This window comes from Herpailurus yagouaroundi, unplaced genomic scaffold, assembly GCF_014898765.1.
Source record: "Herpailurus yagouaroundi ecotype Mexico unplaced genomic scaffold, PumYag 142, whole genome shotgun sequence".
Classification (NCBI taxonomy): domain Eukaryota; kingdom Metazoa; phylum Chordata; class Mammalia; order Carnivora; family Felidae; genus Herpailurus; species Herpailurus yagouaroundi.
In genome coordinates, this window is record NW_024412397.1 from 60,925,843 (window position 1) to 60,945,615 (window position 19,773).

At 41.0% G+C, this 19,773-nt stretch overlaps 1 protein-coding gene across 1 annotated transcript in view; it reads left to right on the forward strand.

Annotated features, from left to right (window-relative positions):
• The window catches only part of NAPG (NSF attachment protein gamma), a 29,164-nt gene extending 10,089 nt beyond the window's left edge, over positions 1-19,075 (forward strand). The window contains exons 3-12 of the mRNA XM_040479416.1: positions 1,767-1,851; positions 2,550-2,567; positions 3,205-3,235; positions 6,613-6,722; positions 6,837-6,903; positions 7,188-7,258; positions 12,794-12,872; positions 14,982-15,061; positions 15,608-15,737; positions 16,783-19,075. Coding sequence (XP_040335350.1) covers positions 1,767-1,851; positions 2,550-2,567; positions 3,205-3,235; positions 6,613-6,722; positions 6,837-6,903; positions 7,188-7,258; positions 12,794-12,872; positions 14,982-15,061; positions 15,608-15,737; positions 16,783-16,923 — 812 coding nt within the window. The 3' untranslated portion in view covers positions 16,924-19,075. The remainder of the gene's footprint in view (positions 1-1,766; positions 1,852-2,549; positions 2,568-3,204; positions 3,236-6,612; positions 6,723-6,836; positions 6,904-7,187; positions 7,259-12,793; positions 12,873-14,981; positions 15,062-15,607; positions 15,738-16,782) is intronic.
• Positions 19,076-19,773: the final 698 nt, after the last annotated feature.

The window sequence follows — 19,773 nt, forward strand, 5'->3', positions numbered from 1 at the left end:
GTTCCCTGCAGCTGTCTGTCCTGACGGCAGAGATGGGTAGGGTTGGTGGCACATAGCTGCAGGGTTTTTGCATTGTTCTTACATGCTTGAATTTCAGTCAGTTGTTTGCTACTTCCAGGAGTTTTTCTGTATCTCTCTCTTGTGCTTCCTATAATTGAAAAAAAATTTTCTTAACTTTTTAAAATTTAGCCTTAATCTGAATAGATTTGCCAATCTTGTGTTTGTTTGGCACATGTTTTTTTAAGAGCCGCGCTTTTGAGATACACTGATAAGTGTTCATGAAGTATGAAGCTGTATAAATCTTTGAATAAATTTATCTGTACATTAGATAAAAATGATCTGCAATATGCAACAGAGAGGGACTTTATCAAAAATTTAGCATTCAGTTATGGAATGATAGCTTTCAGCATATCCACAATTATTTTGGATATAAAGCCTAATGCGATTTTTGAAGTGCTCTGAATACATTTGCAGTTGTGTTGCAGCCACAGCTTGGATCACGTTTGTTAGCCGAATGTAGAGACCGCCTGTGTAATGTGCTTTTGATAGACTTTAGTTTTAGTATATCACCAAAGAATGCAGAAATCCGGTAAGTAGGAACTAATGAGTCTTTAACACTTTCATTTAAATCCTGAGTAAATTCTTTCTGTTGACTTACGCCAGTTATTTATGTTATACTTAAAAGGAAAATTATTAAAATCAAACCTCGTGTGGATTCTGTCGATACCTTGTACGAGAATGCTTTTGTAAGTGGAGGGCACAACGTTTTGCAAATCTCCTGAGGGAAATTTAACACGGATTTGTTTTATATGCATCCGAGACCATGAGTTGCTTTCACAGATAACGTATTTCAGGTCCTGTTTTGCCGTTAAATCATCCTTTGTTTCTTTTCTTTAGGGGTTATGCAAAATACATGTAATCATTAGAATAACTTTTTTAAAAAGCAAAATGTGGAAGCCCAGGGATGAAAATAGTTTGGTAGTTTATTTTCAACATTTTATTGACGAGAATTTTAAGAGTTTGATTTTAACTAGTACTTTTTTTTTTTTTTAAGCAGTATCCTTTTTTACTTATTTGTAAGCAACCCTTGGCAAGTTTTCCAAAATCTATAAGATCCTATTTTAGGACCATTCCTAATTGTTTTACTCTGATGACACTTTATAACAGTGAGCAATATATTTTAGCTCTTTGGACAATAGAAATGTCATTTTCACAGAAACCTACTGAACAGTGTAAAAGCTTTAAAAGACATGCATTGTTAATGTTTTGGGCATTTATTTAAAGACTGTGACAGAAGGAGGGTTTATTACACAAATATTGAATGTGTTTATTGGTCTTCAGTTTCTAAATAACTTGAAAGATGGACTTAGCTATAACTACAGCACTGTTTTTATTATTAACTGTAAAACTGGTGAAGTAAGGTACTGTCTTTTATGACAGTATCTTATAAAGGTGTTAAAAAGTAGGTGTTAAAAAGACTTGGCTTTGAGTGAACGTAGCACTGACTTATCGCCAGTAGTCTACAATTAAAAAAAAAAGCAAAAACAAAAACAAACTTTTGAAAGTACTTCTAAGTTACTGGTAATCAAAAAAGTTACAAGAAAATTGCTTTTTAAAAAGTGCTGTTTTATAAAACTTCTTAGGTGTTTGATTAAAAGAAGTATATTTTCTAATACTTCCCACGTGATACAGATTTTAGTAATGATTCGTTGGAAGTTTTGTCATGATGGATTACAACGTCTGTCTTTGTTGTTGTTCCGTTTCAGCTGTTGCTTTTAAAAACGCCAAACAGTTTGAGCAAGCGAAAGATGCCTGCCTGAGAGAAGCTGTTGCTCATGAGAATAACAGGGCGTATCTTTTTCAACCTTTACAAAGGAGTTCGGGAATTAGAATGATACGGACTGAAACTCATTGTTTTGTTATAAGTTGGCTGTGTGTGGAGAGAACAATGCTATTAAGTTAGAAAATGATTAGAAAAGTTCTGCATTTTTAACTGAGGGAGCATTTACAGAGACTTCTCATAATGTTTACACTGTTTTGCAGAACTGTAGTTGAGAGTTTATTTCTGTTGTTTCTGGATTTGCTCCATGGTGGTTTTACTTGGGCTGAAGTGAGGGAAATACACAGGTGCTGAAGAGTGAAGCAGGTAGTGGAAATTTTTAAAATACAGTCTTCCTTAGGTATTTGAAAAAAGATGAGTAGTTTAAATAAATTTTTCTGAGGTATTTGAAAATTTACTCTGTAAAAAGTGTCTTTTTTGTCCACTTTGAAATTGCGGTTGTAATAACCTTGCATTTTAGTGAAACTTTACAGATAAATGGGCAGTGGAAAGAACTTAAAAATCTATGTGGTATTTTTATTTTTTCAGTGTTTTTTTGTGAATTATGTAGTTTTAAGCGACATCAATAGGCATAAAATTACTGCTTCATCTGTTTGTAGGATTTGTCTTTTGGAACCAACTGGGCAGTTGACGTTTTTTAAGTGGTAGATGTGTAGAAACTGTTGATTTGGTGTTTTTCCTTAATTTTAACTTTGTTACATCCATTCAGTCTTTTTCATGCTGCCAAGTAAGTAAATATTTTCCATGTTTTCATGTATTTGCAGTTTATGTTTTAAATGTTGCTGTTTTTCATAGGTCGGTAAATTTTTTCTACGTTATAAATCCATAAATAGTGAATTATTCTGTATTGATTTAGATAAAATCATCATTTCCATTTGTTTCAGTCTTTACCTGACCCTTAGAAACTGAGTCACTCCTAAGATATACAGCGGTTAAGTTCAATTCACCAAATATTTTTAGGGCCATTTTGTTCAATGACCTATGAAAAAACAAGTATGTTTTCCCCCCTCTTCCTTGGTAGTTAATAGTACTTGTGGAGAGAAGCAGGCTTTCTCCTGCTTTCGTGGAGAGTACATGTTGCAAAACTTGGATTTAGTTTTGTCACATAGAAAGTCCTTTAACCTGTCTGAGTTTTACTTAATTTTGCATCTGCAAAATAAAATCCCTTTAACTCAGATGTCAGTTGTTTCCAAGGCATTATAGCCCTCAAAAATAAAAAGAAGAAAAAACTGTTACTCAAGGCCTAAAGCAGCATATAGTGCCTGAGCCAGTTTTAGTTGATCTAACTTCTATCTGTGGTAGAAAGTTTCCCCTCCTCCTTATTTCATTAAGATCTCATCTGAGAACTTGTATTCTCTTTGCAGAGCTTATGAGCAAGCTGGCATGATGTTGAAGGTCAGTAATGTGTCACAACTGTTCTGTAGGTAAAATGAATTAACTAGGTGTTAAAGTAAATTTGTGTTCAGATTGAAAAGTCTCCTTGCTGTAAGGTGAGAGGTGCTAAGATTTCATTTCCAAAGTATATTCTGTGTGTCTTAAGATAGGGAGTTTTAAAGGTGAAATTTAAGAGAAAACTTAATGGAGGAAACCAGGAACACATTTCTATGCTTTGTAACCAGGAGCTTGTTAATAAACAGAGAGCTCTTTGGGAGATTTCCCTACTGCTGAGAGCTTCAGGACATTTTAATGCAGTAAAAATTTACAAATACATGTTTTTTGTTACTCTTGGGTTTTATTTTTTTTATTTTTATTTTTTAACTTTTTAAAAAATATTTATTTTTGAGAGAGACAGAGACAGAGCACAAGTGGGGGAGGAGCAGAGAGAGAGAGGGAGATACAGAATCGGAAGCAGGCTCTGCTCTGTCAGCATAGAGTCCGACACGGGACTTGAACTCATGAACAGCGAAAGTCAGACACTTAATGGACTGAGACATCCAGGCACCCCACTCTTGGGTTTTAGAAAGGAGAGTTTTGCTTGTTTTATAAAAGCTGGCATTGAAAAGAACCTTAGACTTAAGCAATTGATATTTAATTCTGATTCTTGTTGAATGGAATAGTTGGCTAATGTGCTTGTGCCGCTTTTCATATTTTTGCCTCATTAAAGCAGGTTGGGAAGTAATACACTGTTGTGGTGAGAAAAAACATGTTACTTTATGACACTTACAAAGCATGCCAAGTAGCAGTTGACATAGAACATTTTCTTTCCATTTTTATGTTTCCTAAGACGGGAAAAGCTGTTTGAATTATTATGAAGCTTTAAGAACTCCTACTTTAGTAAAACTATTTTTTTTAATTTTAATGACTTTTATAATCTTACTGATTTTTTTCAACGTTTATTTATTTTTGGGACAGAGAGAGACAGAGCATGAACGGGGGAGGGGCAGAGAGAGAGGGAGACACAGAATCGGAAACAGGCTCCAGGCTCCGAGCCATCAGCCCAGAGCCTGACGCGGGGCTCGAACTCCCGGACCGCGAGATCGTGACCTGGCTGAAGTCGGACGCTTAACCGACTGCGCCACCCAGGCGCCCCTAATCTTACTGATTTTTTAAGGAATACATGCTCATTGTAGAACATTTAGAAACTGGAAGGACCAAAAAAGCGTTAGTAATGAGTTTATTTTTTTCTTTTAGTCATTTTTCTATGTACATACGTATCTTACTATTTACATTTAACTTTTTCATGCAGATTTTCTTTTTCATGCCATTTAAAAAATTACTTTCAAAATATATATCACGGGCTTTAAGAATTTCCATATCCTTTGACCTAGGAATTCCAATTCTGTGACTCTGTTGTAAAGAGACAGATAGCAAAGATTTATATGTAAAAATGTTTATCATATATTGCTTAAGAAAAATGGCAGTTATCTAAATTTTTAATAATAAGATATTTAAATAAATTATGGTGCTTCCTTGCGATAAACTGTTACGTTGCCATTGTAGTAAAGCTTTTCTGGATAAAACCTGCAACCAGATTTGGTGATGCAGGTCAGGTTATCAGCAGTTTCTTAGCAACTAGAATTTCTCTTGTAGCCGAAGGAGCTGGGTGTCTGCCCTGACCTTCTGCTGTCCCAGGTCCCCCTGAGAAATAGGAAGCTCCCAGGTGGCTCGTGTCATCTCATTTGTGGCTATTATTAGGATCCACTCTCTTAATACAGAAATGCTAGACCACTATAATTTATAATCCTCACAGCTTCAGTTTATATTCTAACAGCTGGGCTAAGACTTGAGTCTTCATAAAAAGATATTATTTTGACATCATTTCCGTTGTGGTAGTATTGGTTTAATTTGAGGATTTGAAGGCACTGCTTTGAATGAAGGAGAAATAAACCTAGTAGGTAGGGGAAGAGACAAGAGAAAATGCTTTCTGCCATGCTCTTGTATTTAAATTAAATGCCTTTGGACAGTCCTTAGCAGCACTAGGGGTCCTGAGCTGCTTGGCTCAGTGTTAATTCCGTGGGTTGAAATTTCCATTCATACAGACCTTTGTAATCATCTGCCAGCAAGGCTTAGAAAGTGACAATATGTGGAAGGATGCCGAGTGGAAGACACCACTTACTGGAGTCGCCCCTGGTTCTGTCATTGTACGACTGTTAGACTTCATATCCTGGTTGTTCCACAGAAGCAGTAGGGTGACTCAGGCACAAAACCGCTGAAAATAAGCATGTTTTTATTTTCCTTTTGATTTTGCCATGCTACAAGAACATGGGGAAGAGTATAAAATAGTGTAACTTTTCAGATGGCAGCCTATCCTTGTTTATTCCTTAGCTAAAGAATGAAAAAGTTGTATTTGGACATCAGTAAGGATGAGACCAACAGGTTTTGTATCCTAAAGAATTTGCCAACTTAGTGAGTGACTGAACAGGCAGATTTGAAAACAACCCATGAAACGTCTGCATGGAGCCTGCTTTAAGATCTAAGGATGTCAACCCGAAGTAGGACGATGCCACATAAACCTTATATCTGGCTTGTAAATGATTATTGTTCTGTTTCTAAAAGAGTTTCGATTTGGAGATAATAGATGTAAGGACCACAGGATGCTGAGACCTATGATCTCCTAGTGAGGCATGGAGTTAACGTGTTGGTGGCACTCATTGTGGAAAAGGGCTGCAGACTCTGATGAGCCCAGGGCAGTGGGGACTGAGGCAGGCCTGGGCGTATAGGACAGCAGGGAGTGTGGAGGGGAGTGCGGAGAGAGGAGGCCACTGCAGGAGACGTCACGCCTCCCGGGACATCCGCTCAGCCTCAACCCACTCCTGCCACGTGGGAATGAAAACCTGCTGACGCCAGAGCTTGTGATACTTTTTTAAAATAGGAAGCTGTAAAACAGAACCTTTGTGAAAGTTTCTGATTTAAAACTACTGAATGGTTCAAGCAAGATGCACTTGGAAATGAGGTACAGCCCTTGAGCTGCTGGTTTGCAGCCTTTGGCATAGGCTTCGCAGCTGGTAGGGACTCAGCAAGTGTTCAGAGAATTATAAATCCTACAAAACAGTCAAGAGCAAGGGTTTTGGTTTCTACCGTTGGTAGAGCTTTTCTGAAACTCTAAAGTGGTGATGAACTCTGTAGAACTCCACTGATAACGTTTTTAGTTTGGCAAAATGAACTTGATGGGGGAGAGTAACCACGTGAAGGCATTTCATCGTAAATCTATCTGTTGTATAACGTATTCACACGTTAAAATTAATAAATTCTACTTTCATGAATAAGGAATAAAATGAATTTCTGATTGTTAATTCTGTGCTTAAGCTGATGCATTTATCCTTTGCCTAAAGGAGATGCAGAAACTACCAGAGGCCGTTCAGCTGATTGAGAAAGCCAGCATGATGTATCTGGAAAACGGCACCCCTGACACGGCAGCCATGGCCTTGGAACGCGCTGGAAAGTGAGTGTGTGGAACACAAGTCTGCATAGGAGCCATTGGCTTTTTGTCTTAATAAAGTCCTTGGAAAAACAAGTTTTCTATCTCTCATAGGAGTCCAATTTTCTTGTCTCATAGGCTTATAGAAAATGTAGATCCAGAAAAGGCTGTACAGTTATATCAACAGACAGCAAATGTGTTCGAAGTAAGTCTGAATTTTACTTTTTTCCTTTAAGTATACTTAGAATGTTTAGGCTCATTTTCTGTAGGAAAATAGAGAAATGCAGTGACTGCTTTTAAAGTTTTCTGTGCTCACAGTTGAACTGTAGTTTTTTATTAGACAGTTAATAAAATGGATTAACAGCTTTGGCATTTTCCCCCTGCCCACTTTGATTGAGTGCTGTTACTTTTTTATCAAATAAGTATCGGGAGGAAAAGAAGATTCCTAGATTAAAGCAGCCAACTGTCTCTTTTCTCTGATTGCTTCAGAATGAGGAACGCTTACGACAGGCAGTTGAATTACTAGGAAAAGCCTCCAGACTGCTGGTCCGAGGACGCAGGTAAGATTTCCAAAACTGTGTTGCTGTGTGTCCATGTAAACCTTCAGTTCACATTTGGAACCGTTAAGTAATGTGGGGAATGACTTGTTAATCTATTTGGTGTAAGCCACAGGCACACCAGGCCACCGAGTAGAAAGAGTAATGTCTACAAGGTGGAACATGGAATTAAATATTAAAAGATCTGCTGTTTTTGTAAACCTGATGCCAAAATGTATCATACATTGTGGTTTTATTGGTTAAAACCTGGCTCAGCAGTGTGGGGGAGCAGTTGTCTTGATACGTTATTTGGTTGGGTTATAACATGTTTCTCTTGAGGAGAAATTGCTGTACAGGCATAAATAACAAGATCCCCCCCAGTGTTCACCCAGGGAAGTTGACCAGTTCTTGAGAGTCAAATATTGTCATTAAATAGGGTATTTGCTTTTTTATCCTTTAAACATGTGACTTAATGCATAAATAGCTGGACCCCAGAAACCTAGAATGCTACTGGATTTTCCTTTATTTTTATTCATTTACCTTAATTTAAGCTTAGTAGGCACTCTCTGTCATTAATAAAATTGTTTGCCAAGACACTGTTTAGTACTATTTAAGATGAACACACTTAGAAAACTGTAAATCTGAAGGTAGATAACCTCATTAAAATTTGCCCCTACTTCCCTCGTGACAGAAAAGACCCAAGATCTATTCTGTGAAGGAATCAAAAAACAAATGACTAAAGAATCAGTTGACCTTTTTCTGAGACTGAATTAAATGTTTTCTTCATGAAGCCAATAGATTGTAAAATATAATTCAAACAGGTTTAAAGTAGCATCGGAATAAATTAATACAGAATTAATAACTTTGGTGTGTTTTCATTTAGATATACTACTTTATAGGACCTCCTTTCATTGATTAGGATTTTTTTGTTGGGCTAAACGGCGTAGTATTTTTGTTGTGATTTTAAATTAAGAGTTTTGTATTAAACCGTGAGGCAAAACTTAACATATACATAAGCCTTGGGTCATTACATTTATTCATTTTACTTATCTAAGCTTCCTAGAGATCCAAACAACTGGAATGCTAACTCCAACGATTCCCAACTTTTAAACGGTGATATAGTAAGTTGAGGTCAGTCCCTGAAAGGGTTTCTTACAGAAACAGAGCTGTCTGTGGTGATGGTCCCAGGTGGTGCAGCATAGCTGAAGTGTACCTGGATTCTGATTCTCTGAGCAGAGCCTCGCACTTGGAGAGACAGGCAGCGGTGCCCTGGACTCTTCTCATCCCAGGACAGACAGGCATGCTCTGGCATACTTTGTCCTCTTCTCATCCACTCCCTGACAGTCCTCCCCGCAGACCTCCAGAGCCTTCTTAAGGCCCGACCGAGGTCCCTTAACCACTGAAGGCGTCCGAAGCGAAGTTGGAGCTAGGGACAGAAAGTCAGGCCTGCTCTGGGCACGAGTGCGCGCTGCTTCAGTCTCCCCAGGGTATTTCTGCTTTCACATCTGCTCACCTGTTGTCCAGACTGAGATGATCTAAAGCTGGTTTCTAGGGGGTGGAGCAAAGGGAAGGAGGGGGCCAGGAGGAGCTCCCCAGGAGGGCAGCTGAGCCGCCTTTTCTAGCTACATGTACATGGTCCCCAGCCGAGCAGTAGCCACCACCATTCCCAGAAGTTACTAGTCAGCCGTAGCGTGTGTGATGAGAACCATTATTCTGGAACAAATACGGAGTTTTCTTCACAGTCCGAGAAAGTGGTATGGAGATGCTGGAAGGGGGACATTTATATGTCTAGGGCAGCCAGTATGTCTTTTATTGACTTCATGAATGTTTTACTGCTTTTTTTCTTCCTTTTTAGTAAAGGTGCATTGAAAAATAGTATTTTATGTAGTATCTTGAACAAAAATTTTATGGCAGTACTTTCTTTAAGTTTTATAAGAACAGAAAGATTGATTTGAATTTATTCAGGAGTGGTAAGGAATTTGATGTTTTGAAAACTATCCCTGGGTATGGATAGTATGAAAGAGTTACAAGTCAGCTGTCACAGTACTGCCGTCAGAATTTCAGTAGTGTGGGATGAGAAAAACCTGGAGGATATATGTTAAAAAAAGAGAGCTGTGAGAATTTATGTGATATTTGAGTATTTTGAATATATACTTTGATTCTAATCTCAATTGGGGCTGTCAGTTGTCCAAAAGAACTAAAATAGTAATTTTATATAATGATGGAAAGAGCATCTAATAGAGTATAGCTTGCAGTTTTAAATTTTATGTTTGTTACATTTAGAATAATATATTTTTATATTAATGTGATTCTGTAATATTTAGTCATAACAGTAGTTTCTAAGTATAGTGACATTAAATATCCTGTTTAATATATTGGTATTAGTCTCGTGCTCTTCCCACATTTCTGGAGAGCCATAATTCAGAAGTGAGTCAGAGTTCATTTAGGTTCCATCTGTGAGGCCTTAAATCCTTCCACACCAGTGCCCATGTCCCCTCCCTGAACAGGCCCTTCCAGTTGGTTTGACTTAACAGACCATTCCTGTGCCTTCCAGAGAAGTTCTGAGGCAGCTGAGCTGGTTGGTAACACTGTGTGGTTGGTGCTCAGTGAACCAAGTCAGAGTGCTTTCCAGAGCTTTGTCATAATTCTCAGTGAGGAGAATAATCTGACTTCTGTATCAGTTAACCACCCCCACCACTACCTGACTCCCCACTTCTAAGGCTCTCTCTCAGACTCTCCCCTGGTGGCTGAGACAGTCACTAGATTATAAACACAGGGAGAACTGGGTGTGTGTATGTGGGGTAGGTACTAGTTGAACATAACTAGTTTCCTGACCTTGTCCTGTCCGTTGTGATGCCAAGGTTTATTAGGGTGATATTAAGCTTAGTTGGCAAGGTGATGAATTGGCTGAAAGTTTTGTAGGTAGTTAAAAATACGTTCTGGATTTCAGGAGGCTGTGGAGGAGTTTTGAGTTATTGTGAGGGAGATAGATGTCCATTGAAAACTGGGTTGAGTGAAGTCCTGTGACAATTTCCTGCCGTATGCACATAATTTTTGTGGGGCTTACATTTTATTTTATTTTTGAATTGTAGGAAGATCAAAAACAGTTTATTCTCTTTTCAGCAAAACCAGATGCATTTTGTTTTGTTAGGAGTATTAAGAATTACCTCCATGTTCCATTATAATTTATGAATAATTTCCTGGATACATTTGAAAACAGTTGGCTTTATATGTCAGTTTCGTGGACTTTTAGCCAAGTTGATCATTTTTTTAAATCACACATAAACAAACAGTATTTCTCTTAGATGCCTGTTTTGCTAACTAGCTGTTAGCACATGGAAATGCTGTTTTTATGCCAAGGAGATAAGTGAGTCACGTGTGAAGAATACAGCCTTTATCGTTAAATATATGAAAAACTTAAAATGTTAAGATTTCTACTAGAGTGGTGTAATCTGGTGTGATGTTCACCGAATGTCCTGATGTAATATGTTTTATAAAACAGGATCTGGGATAAGCTCATGTCGTAATTAGAAATGATACAAATGTATGTTACCCAGCATATTAATTTCCTTTTCTATATGACAAGTAACCACAAACCCAGCAGCTTAAAACAACAGTCACTCATTCATTGTCTCACAGTTTTGCAGGTTAGAAGTCCAGCTCCAGTATAGCTGGGTCCTGTGCTCAGAGTCTCATTAGGCTGGAATGAGGTGTCCAGTATGGCTGTGAAGTCATTCTGGGCTCATTGGCTGTCGGCAGGATTCCTTTCCTTGTGGCTGTAGGACGCACACCCATATTTTCTTGTTAGTCGTGGCCTGGGGGCAGTCCTCAGCTCTAAAGGTACCCATAGTTCCTTGGCATGTGCCCTCTGGACGGTTCACAAGATAGTAGTTCTGTGGCTTCTTCAAGGTTGGTGAGAGCATGTCTCTTGACTTCAGTCTCTGACCTTTTAAGAGCTCTTCTGATTAGGTCAGGCCCATCCAGACAATCTCTCTGCTTCACTCAAAGTCAGTTGATTAGTCACTGAGTCACTCCTCATAGGAGTGAGTTCTATCATATTCAGAGGTCATGCCCACATTCAAGGGAAGACTACATAAGGATATGTATAAGGAGCAAGAATCTTGGGGAACAGTCTTAGAATTCTGCTACCACGTGCAGTTTATAAACTGCCTTTGTTCACCAGATTTATCAAGTTGGGCTTAAGAAATTCAGAATGTATTTGTCCAGTTAGCCTTATTTTTTTTTAATATAATTTATTGTCAGATTGGCTAACATACAGTGTGTAAAGTGTGCTCTTGGTTTTTGGGGGTAGATTCCTGTGGTTCATCGCTTACATTCAACACCCACTGCTCATCCCAACAGGTGCTCTTATTGTATGAGGTATTAAGTTGCCAGGGTAAGGCCCACAGAAATTCAATTTAATTTGTAAGAATTAAACCAAGCCAATACTGTGTGTGTGTGGTGTGTGCACGCATATGCGACTCAACTATTCAGGCATAATTTTAAAATTATCTTTTTAGAAAGATAATTGTTAACATTTTTATACATTAATTTGGGTTACGAAACAGCTCTTTGCCTCTGCATCCAAACAGTGCAGACTGCTTGCCCTTTTGGCTTTTGGGATGAGGCCTGCACACTTTCTTGAGGCAAGGGTTAGGTGCCAGGAAGGGAGTCCCAGGACGGGGCCATGGTACGCCTGTAGAAAGAGATGAGGAGCTGTGTACGGTGTGCTGGGATTGAGGCTGCGGAATGGGAAGGGCGAGGGCCTTGGAGGATTCGGGGGAACAGTGGTAGCAGTGCCTTTCCTCTTCATCCTGCCGTCTGAGTGGGATGGAAGAAAAGGAAAACGGATGAGAGTTCATTGAAACCGGTGAATGGTGAGGACGAAAGGGACATTTTTCCTGGCTCGCTGAGCAGCAGTGGAGCGTGTGGTGGTGAGGACAGAGTTGGGGAAAGAACTCTCCAGCTGTGAGGCACTGCCCTTGGGGTGTCTGGATGGCCTTAGTGGAAGGAAAGAACTCTGGGGTGATTAAATCAGGGCTTGTCTAATGCTTTTCACGGAAATTCACAGAGCAGTTTGTTGAATTGGATAGATGGCTCATTAATGGGTGATCTTTACCAGACTTAAACTTCTCTGTTTGAAGTAACTTATCCTTACGTGCTGCTTTTTGTCTGTCTGCTTGATGCCTGAACGGGTGAGTAGAGTGTTTCAAAGATAAGCCATGGGGCGCCTGGGTGGCTCAGTCGGTTAGGCATGCGACTTCGGCTCAGGTCATGATCTCGCCGTTCATGAGTTCGAGCCCCGCATCGGGCTCTATGCTGACAGCTCAGAGCTTGGAGCCTGCTTGTGCTCTGTCTCTGTCTCTCAAAAATAAATAAACATTAAAAAACAAACAAAAACATAAGCCAGATGTGCAGAGCTCATGGAAACTGGGTTACTGAGCTAAAAGTGCTTTATGTGTTATTTTCGCTAAAGTCTGTGCTATCAAATACAAAGGCGGTCTTCCCTTTAGGTCATTTAGAGCTGCCTTGTTTGACATTTCTTTGTTTTGTCTTTAGGTTTGATGAGGCAGCACTTTCTATTCAGAAAGAAAAAAATATTTATAAGGAGATTGAGAATTATCCAACTTGTTATAAGGTATGCTTTGAAAGTGCTTATTTTGGCTTTATATTTGTTAATTTTTCATATTGGTGTAACTGTGTACCTAGGACTGGATTCCATGGATATTTTTAAAAATAATTTTGGGCAAGATGGAGTAAGCCCCCTATAGTCTGTCTCTCCTGCTGATTACAGCTAAAACTTCTGGACAAAATATAAAAATTCCTGGACTCTGAAAAATAAAAGCAGGGGGTGAGTAAGCACTTGGACAGGCAGCCAGTACAGGAGATGGTTTCCAGAGTTTTCCCTATTTTTCTTGTGGCATTGCTGGAGAGAGGCCCCCAGTCCTGGAGCTCGGCAGCAGAGGCTCCAGCAGCTAAAACCCATCTACCCCATGTTTCTCCCATGGCTTTGTTCTGAGGGTGAGTCCTAGTCATGGCAACGGCTGTGACGATGGTGCAGGCAGATGAAACACCACAAGAGGCTTATCAGTCTCTTTGGCCAGAGGAGCTGGGACGATGAGCCACGAGCAAGGTAGAACGCCCAGGAAGGAGGAGAAGGGAATCCCGAGTGTGGGTGTGAGCAGGCGCCCACACAAGTCCTGGGTTTACTCTCCAGCTCTGTGTGTGCCGGACAGACCCAGAGCAGCAGGGCATAGGCTTTGGGAGCTGAAGTAAGATTTGACCACTGTCCAGGGCCCACAGCACCCTGGCAGGACTCTTGCTTGGGGCCGAGCCACAGCGGCAGGGCAGAGGCGCTGAAGACCAGAGCCGCTGCCCGCCAGCCGCAGACGGAACCTGCAGTCTGAGCCTGCCTGCGGTATTGCCTGCTGAAAGCATCCATGCTCTCCTGAGAATTCTTGGAGAGTCTATGCAGCATAACATCCACAGTGTCCAGGATACAGCCCCAAAGCGCTCCACACAGAAGGAGCCAGGAAGTCGGCCAGTTTTCAAGAGAAGACAGTGGACGCCCACCCAGAGGTGCCCCAGTTGTTGGAATTACCAGGTCACAACTTCCCAACCTTTTTTTTTTTTTTTTTAATGTTTTATTTATTTTTGAGAGAGAGAGAGACAGTGCAAGCAGGGGAGGGACAGAGAGAGAGAGAGAGAGAGGGAGACACAGAATCCGAGGACAGGCTCCAGCCTCTGAGCTGTCAGCACAGAGCCCGACGCATTGCTCGAACTCACAAACCATGAGGCCTTGACCTGAGCCGAAGTCAGACGCCCAACTGACTGAGCCACCCAGGCGCCCCCACAACTTCACAACTTTGAAGCAGCTGTTGCAACTGGCCCATGAGGTGGAAAGGCAAACAGATGAATGGACAAAAGGACTGTTGTTTCCTCTTCTCTTTCTTTCTTTCTTTCTTTCTTTCTTTCTTTCTTTCTTTCTTCCTTCCTTCCTTCCTTCCTTCCTTCCTTCCTTCCTTCCTTCTTTCTTTAAATAAAAACTAAAGATGAGCTAAATGAGAATTTTGGAACTGAAAAGGCAATGTCTGCAGTAAATATTGGATGAACTTAATCTGATAATGGAGATGATAAAAGATACAGTGAACTTAAAGATGGATCAGTAAAAGTTGTCTGAAGAACGGAAAAAAATTGAAAAACCCGTTTTGAAGAGCCGTTCTGCCAATAAGATCTTATCAGTCATATCTTTGGTCTTAATGATGCTTTTGTGGGCTTATAGATAGTATTGTTCCTATTACCTAAAGTTTTTATTCATTCATTTGTCTTTTTCCTACTGTCTAAGAATTCCAGAGTATTATTGTGGCGTCACAGGTCTCCTCTCTTTTTCATTCCTTTTTCAAGATTGAGCCTATGTAGATACCTAAGAGACGTTTTCTTACAGCGTGTGGTAGTTGTGTTCTAAGTTGTATTATTCAGTGTGGTCCTCAGACTGGCAGTGTTGGGACACCTGGGAGCAAGCGGGATTGCAGGCTTGCCTCGGACCCACTAAATCAGCCTTCATTTAGCAAGACCCTGCGTGGCTCGTGGGCACAGTACAGTTTGACCTGTGCCGTTGTGTGTTTTCCTTCACGCGTCCTGTGGAAGCTACTAAGAATTTATAAGTCTCCATATGACTCCAGGTGTCAGGGGATTGACTTTGCTAAACAGATGTAAATTTGGGCCGTAATCACCTCTTCTGTTTTAGAAGACAATCGCTCAAGTCTTAGTTCACCTGCACAGGAGTGACTACGTGGCCGCGGAGAGGTGCGTCAGAGAGAGCTACAGGTAAGACGGAGGCAGCGCTGCCCGGATGTGCGGTGTTAACGTCTGTAGTTCTCAGTGTCAGACCACTGCTTAGACAGCTGCTATTGGTCCTGAAGCCATTTTTGGTTTTTAATACGTTTCATAGTGGTGGGGGGACTTCCCTAACCACTTCAGCAGGATTTTGACAAGTTCGGATCTTCCCTGTGTTTTTCTCCTGGGGATTTCATGGGAGTGAATGACTTCAATGATTTTGTTCTGTTTGCCTTCTAAGAAAAAAGAACAACAAAAAAAGGAGTAAAGAAATGTTCTCAGATTATATGTTACAGGAGGATCATGTCTTACTGAAGGTAGTTCCAATGAGTGGTCTCAGCCTGGGCAGTGCTGACATTTTGGGGCGCATACGTAATTCCTTGCTGTCTGGCCTGTCCTGTACCTTGTGGGGCGTCTGGGGCATCCCAGGCCACCACCCACTTGTTAACAAAAATGTCTCCAGATATTGCCAAACATTTGCTGGGGGGCAGGATGGCGGGGGGGCAGGTGGAGACGTGTGACTCGTGCTTGCCGCAGCATTCCAGGGTTCAGCGGGAGCGAGGACTGCGCCGCCCTGGAGCAGCTCCTTGAAGGCTATGACCAGCAAGACCAAGACCAAGTGTCGGAGGTCTGCAACTCGCCCCTTTTCAAGTACATGGACAATGATGTAAGTGGCCTCTTTTCTTTCCCCTTCAAAGGTGGAGGCTTCTAGTGAGATCATTTTTCTCCTGTGGGCGTGTGAGATGTTCCCCCTCTATTTTTCACCTCCGGCTACTGCCCGACAAGGAATGCGGCAGTTGCCCTGAATTTCACCATAGTCTGAGACTGTTGAGATGTCAGCCATGTGGGTTCACAGCCATTTATCTAGCCTTCTAACTGTTGACCATATCTGTAGTTTTTAATTCGGTTCCAGTTCTCAGCTTTGCCTTCCTCCCGTAGACCTCTGTAGGTCGCTTAGTTTGAGTTTTCTTTTAGGCTTCACCGAAAGAGGCTCCTCAGGTAGTGGCCTTTGTAATTCAGGGGCCTTGTCGGAGGCCCACTTCCGTGACAGCTGGTTGTGTGACACGGGGTATTACTGAACTCCTGAACTCTGGAAGCCTCACTTAACTCATCTGTAAGAATGGAGGAGCAGGTCCCTGTCTTGCCCACCTGTCTCGAAGAATAGATATGCACGTGGGAAACAGCCTCGCACAGTGCCGTATACAGAGCGCGAGCCGTGTCTGTGGGTCTCCCTTGTGTGCTTCCCTTTTCAGTAGATTGATGAGCCCCTGTTCATTTGATTTGATATTAGAGCAGCTTAAGACCTTCGGTTTTTTGTAATGACGTATATAGGTTGTTTTCTTGATAAATTCTTCTGTAGGTTTTTGTAAGTTTGATGATTTTTGAAGAATTTGTCTCTAGCTTAACTTCTCATTTACTGCACAGATCTTTATTTTGTAGGTACCTGCCAGTATTACTTAGCGGGTCCCAATGATCTCAGATTCCTAGGTGTGGCAGAGAACTGATGTTTTTACTGGTTGCGTACCTGTCACGTCACGGTCATGAGCCATCCGCTGGCAGAGTAGTGTGGGTTGTGCTGTGGGTGTCCGTCCATCTAAATGGTAGTATTGGTAGAGAACTAAGATCTGTCTCGTATAGATAACTACTGTTGACACGTGGCACACTGAGATTCTGGTCATCCAGCTCCTGAGAACATGTTTTGTCGTTGACAGTATGCTAAGCTGGGCCTGAGTTTGGTGGTTCCAGGAGGGGGAATCAAGAAGAAATCTGCAGCACCACAGGCTAAGTCTGAAGGCGCCACTGCCCCTGCCACTGAGGAAGACGAGGACGAGTACGCTGGAGGCCTGTGCTAGGGTCTTGGCTCCGCAGAAAGGAAGAGGAAATTTCTGACGTGCCGTTCATGGACTTGGACCTTGTCTAAGGGGATCCAGACTTCACTGCAGTCATGGTTTTGAAAATGCTAATAAAGACTCATCTTTAGTCATCATTTTGCGAAGTCACCCATTGTACCCACTACCTGAGAACTTTTTTTTTTTTTCTTTCCATAAGAGCCTTTCTAAGACACCCAGCAAGAATGAACAGGTAAATGTATTGTCACATTTTAATACAGTTGATTTTGGAATTTGCAAGCCACAAATGATGTTCTAAACAAAAGGGACAGTAGACATAGAAATTCTTTTCTCTTGGGCTTTTTTAATTTATTGTTAGAGAATTTTCTTTGCATTTTATTTAATCATTGCTGCTAAAAGTAAAGTTTACTGGTTAAACAAAGCAGTATTTTAAACTTTTGTTTTGAAAAGGAGATTTATCCCCAGTGATATCAGATACATTTAAATTATTAAATCTAAGTCTTTTCCAAGGCAAGACTGGGACAGGATGCTATTTTGAGCCTTACAATATTGTTTAGCCCAATGAAAGGTACATTTAAAGTCTTACACGTAAATTGAATCCTTTGAAGGCATATTTAGCTCCTCTTTGAAATGCATTTTTTCCACCTAAAAAAACACAGCGGCTCTCCCCAAATCCACTTGGTTTTGACTAAATGGGAATTAATGAGGACTGTTTTTATGCATTCTAATTCCCAGCAGTCTAGAACATTTCTTCCCTCCAAAATAATTTTCGATTGACTTAGAGCTGTAACCGGACGGTAACTAGACGTGGGAATGCCGTATACCATAGACATTTAGCTGAGAGGGAAGAATGGTTTTTGAAGTACTTCTGTTTAAAGGACTGACTGCCAGCATTTTAGTCCTGGTGGGTATTCCTAAGAGATTATTTTTGAAGCATTCCTTTTTCACCTCTGTCTCCCAGTCTGCTAAGCGGAAAGAGGCACCGGTCAGCAGCAGGGTGCCTTCTGCGGGCAGGGTGGTTTCCTGTCCGCATGTCCTGTCTTCACAGAGACCGGCCTTATGCGAGTGCAGCGTGTGTCTGTTTGCTGCTCCCTGAAGACCCCAGGGCCGATCCATCACGATGTGTGGTGTTTAGCCATGGTTTTAGCCGAGGGAGAGGAGGGCTTAGCCAGGACGTTATCTTCATGTGGCAGGTGCTCTTGGGTGGGGGTGGGTGGGAGGGGAGACAGATTTATTGAAGACCCTATTTAAAATACTAACAAATACAATGTTTGGATTCCCCAAGTTGCTCTCCTAGTTCTGGTAGCAGCCCATTTTCACTGACTGTATGGAGATTAACTTTGAACAATCTCAGTAAAGCTGCACTTAGACATTTGTACTGAAGGACATACTAGAATGCTGCCAAGATCCCTCCATTGCTGCTGTGCCCTTTAGATCTAGTTGGAAACTTCGGGAGCCTCATACTAACGCTCCTGTGAGCTAAGTCACCATCTGTCTAAACAGATTTGGCAGCACTTAAAAGATACTTTAGACTATTTGTTTAAAGACCATATTACCCATTGCAGCCTTGGAAAAATCGGTAACTTTTACATTCTAAAAACGAGGAGTGATTCAGTGCATTCTGCATCCGCAGGGCAGCTGACCCTTAGCAACGTAAAAGGCTCTGTTTCTTCCAAGTGAAGCCTCCTTCCCCCTCCCTGCCCACGCTCAGGGACTGACGTGCAGGACGCACGCTGTGGTGTCCAGGAAAGAGCCCTTGTTCCATCCTCATGCAGTTTAGTGTTCCACGCACGGAAGTCTGTATCCTGAGTGTGGTCCGAAGTGGGAAACGTGTGTTTACAACAACAGGAAAACCTTTTGCAGAGCTCGCGCCATCACTTTTACCAAAGTGGAAGTCTGCATGAGTATGCTCAGAATTGAATACTCAATGTTCTATTATATTGTAAGTGAAGTCGATCTACAAATCTATTTAATATATTGAATTTCTTTGTACATAGAGTATGTATGGTATTTGTGTATGGAATCTGTGCTTCCTTCCTATTTTTTCCAGTTCTTTGATGAGAAAACATTAAATGTGTTGTTACGGAAATGTAGATTATTGCTTCAGTGGGAAGATATTATGAAAATAAAATCTGTAACTATGATATATATATATATGATATGAAAGTATGATTATTACTGTTACTCATTTCGCTTTACTTATTTCCTTTCTTCCAAGAACATAGTCTCATTTATGTGATTTCCAGCCATACATATACAAGAACAATATTTTGTTAGGTCCTGTATTCTGCTCTTTGGGAGTCAGTTAAGTACCTTTAGGAGTTACTTTAAACTATTTGAGTTTTTAAGATACTGATCCTCCAGTTAGTATAATACTGTACTATCTGCTGCTTGTTGAGGTGGAAGACTTTAATACCTCTTCCAAGAGAGTAATTCTTTCACGAAGGGAGGCGGTGGAAGTCAAGTGCATCATTTCCAGGCCAGACCACTTACTGCTGGAGGGACACTCACATGAGTTCCCTTTCCCCTGCCACTCAGATCCGGAATGCTCCCGTGTCCCGCCCTGAGAGCGGAAGCCGTAAGCAGAGCCCTCAGCTGACCTGTGATGCACACAAAGCAGGAATGAACTTGGTTTCCAGTGCGTCTTAGTACGTAAAGACTGTCCCAGGATTTGTGCAGAAGTTGACTAATTATTCAAGAAATTTTTCTTGAAAAATGTTATTACTTCTATAAGAATATAAGCCTGGAGTAAGGCACGTTTTGTTGTAAAGTGTTTTAGTTGGTCTTCGAAAAGCGCGTATGACTTTACTGTTAAGAGTTGATGGAAGCTATATTGTGTTTTTTGTGCGGCGC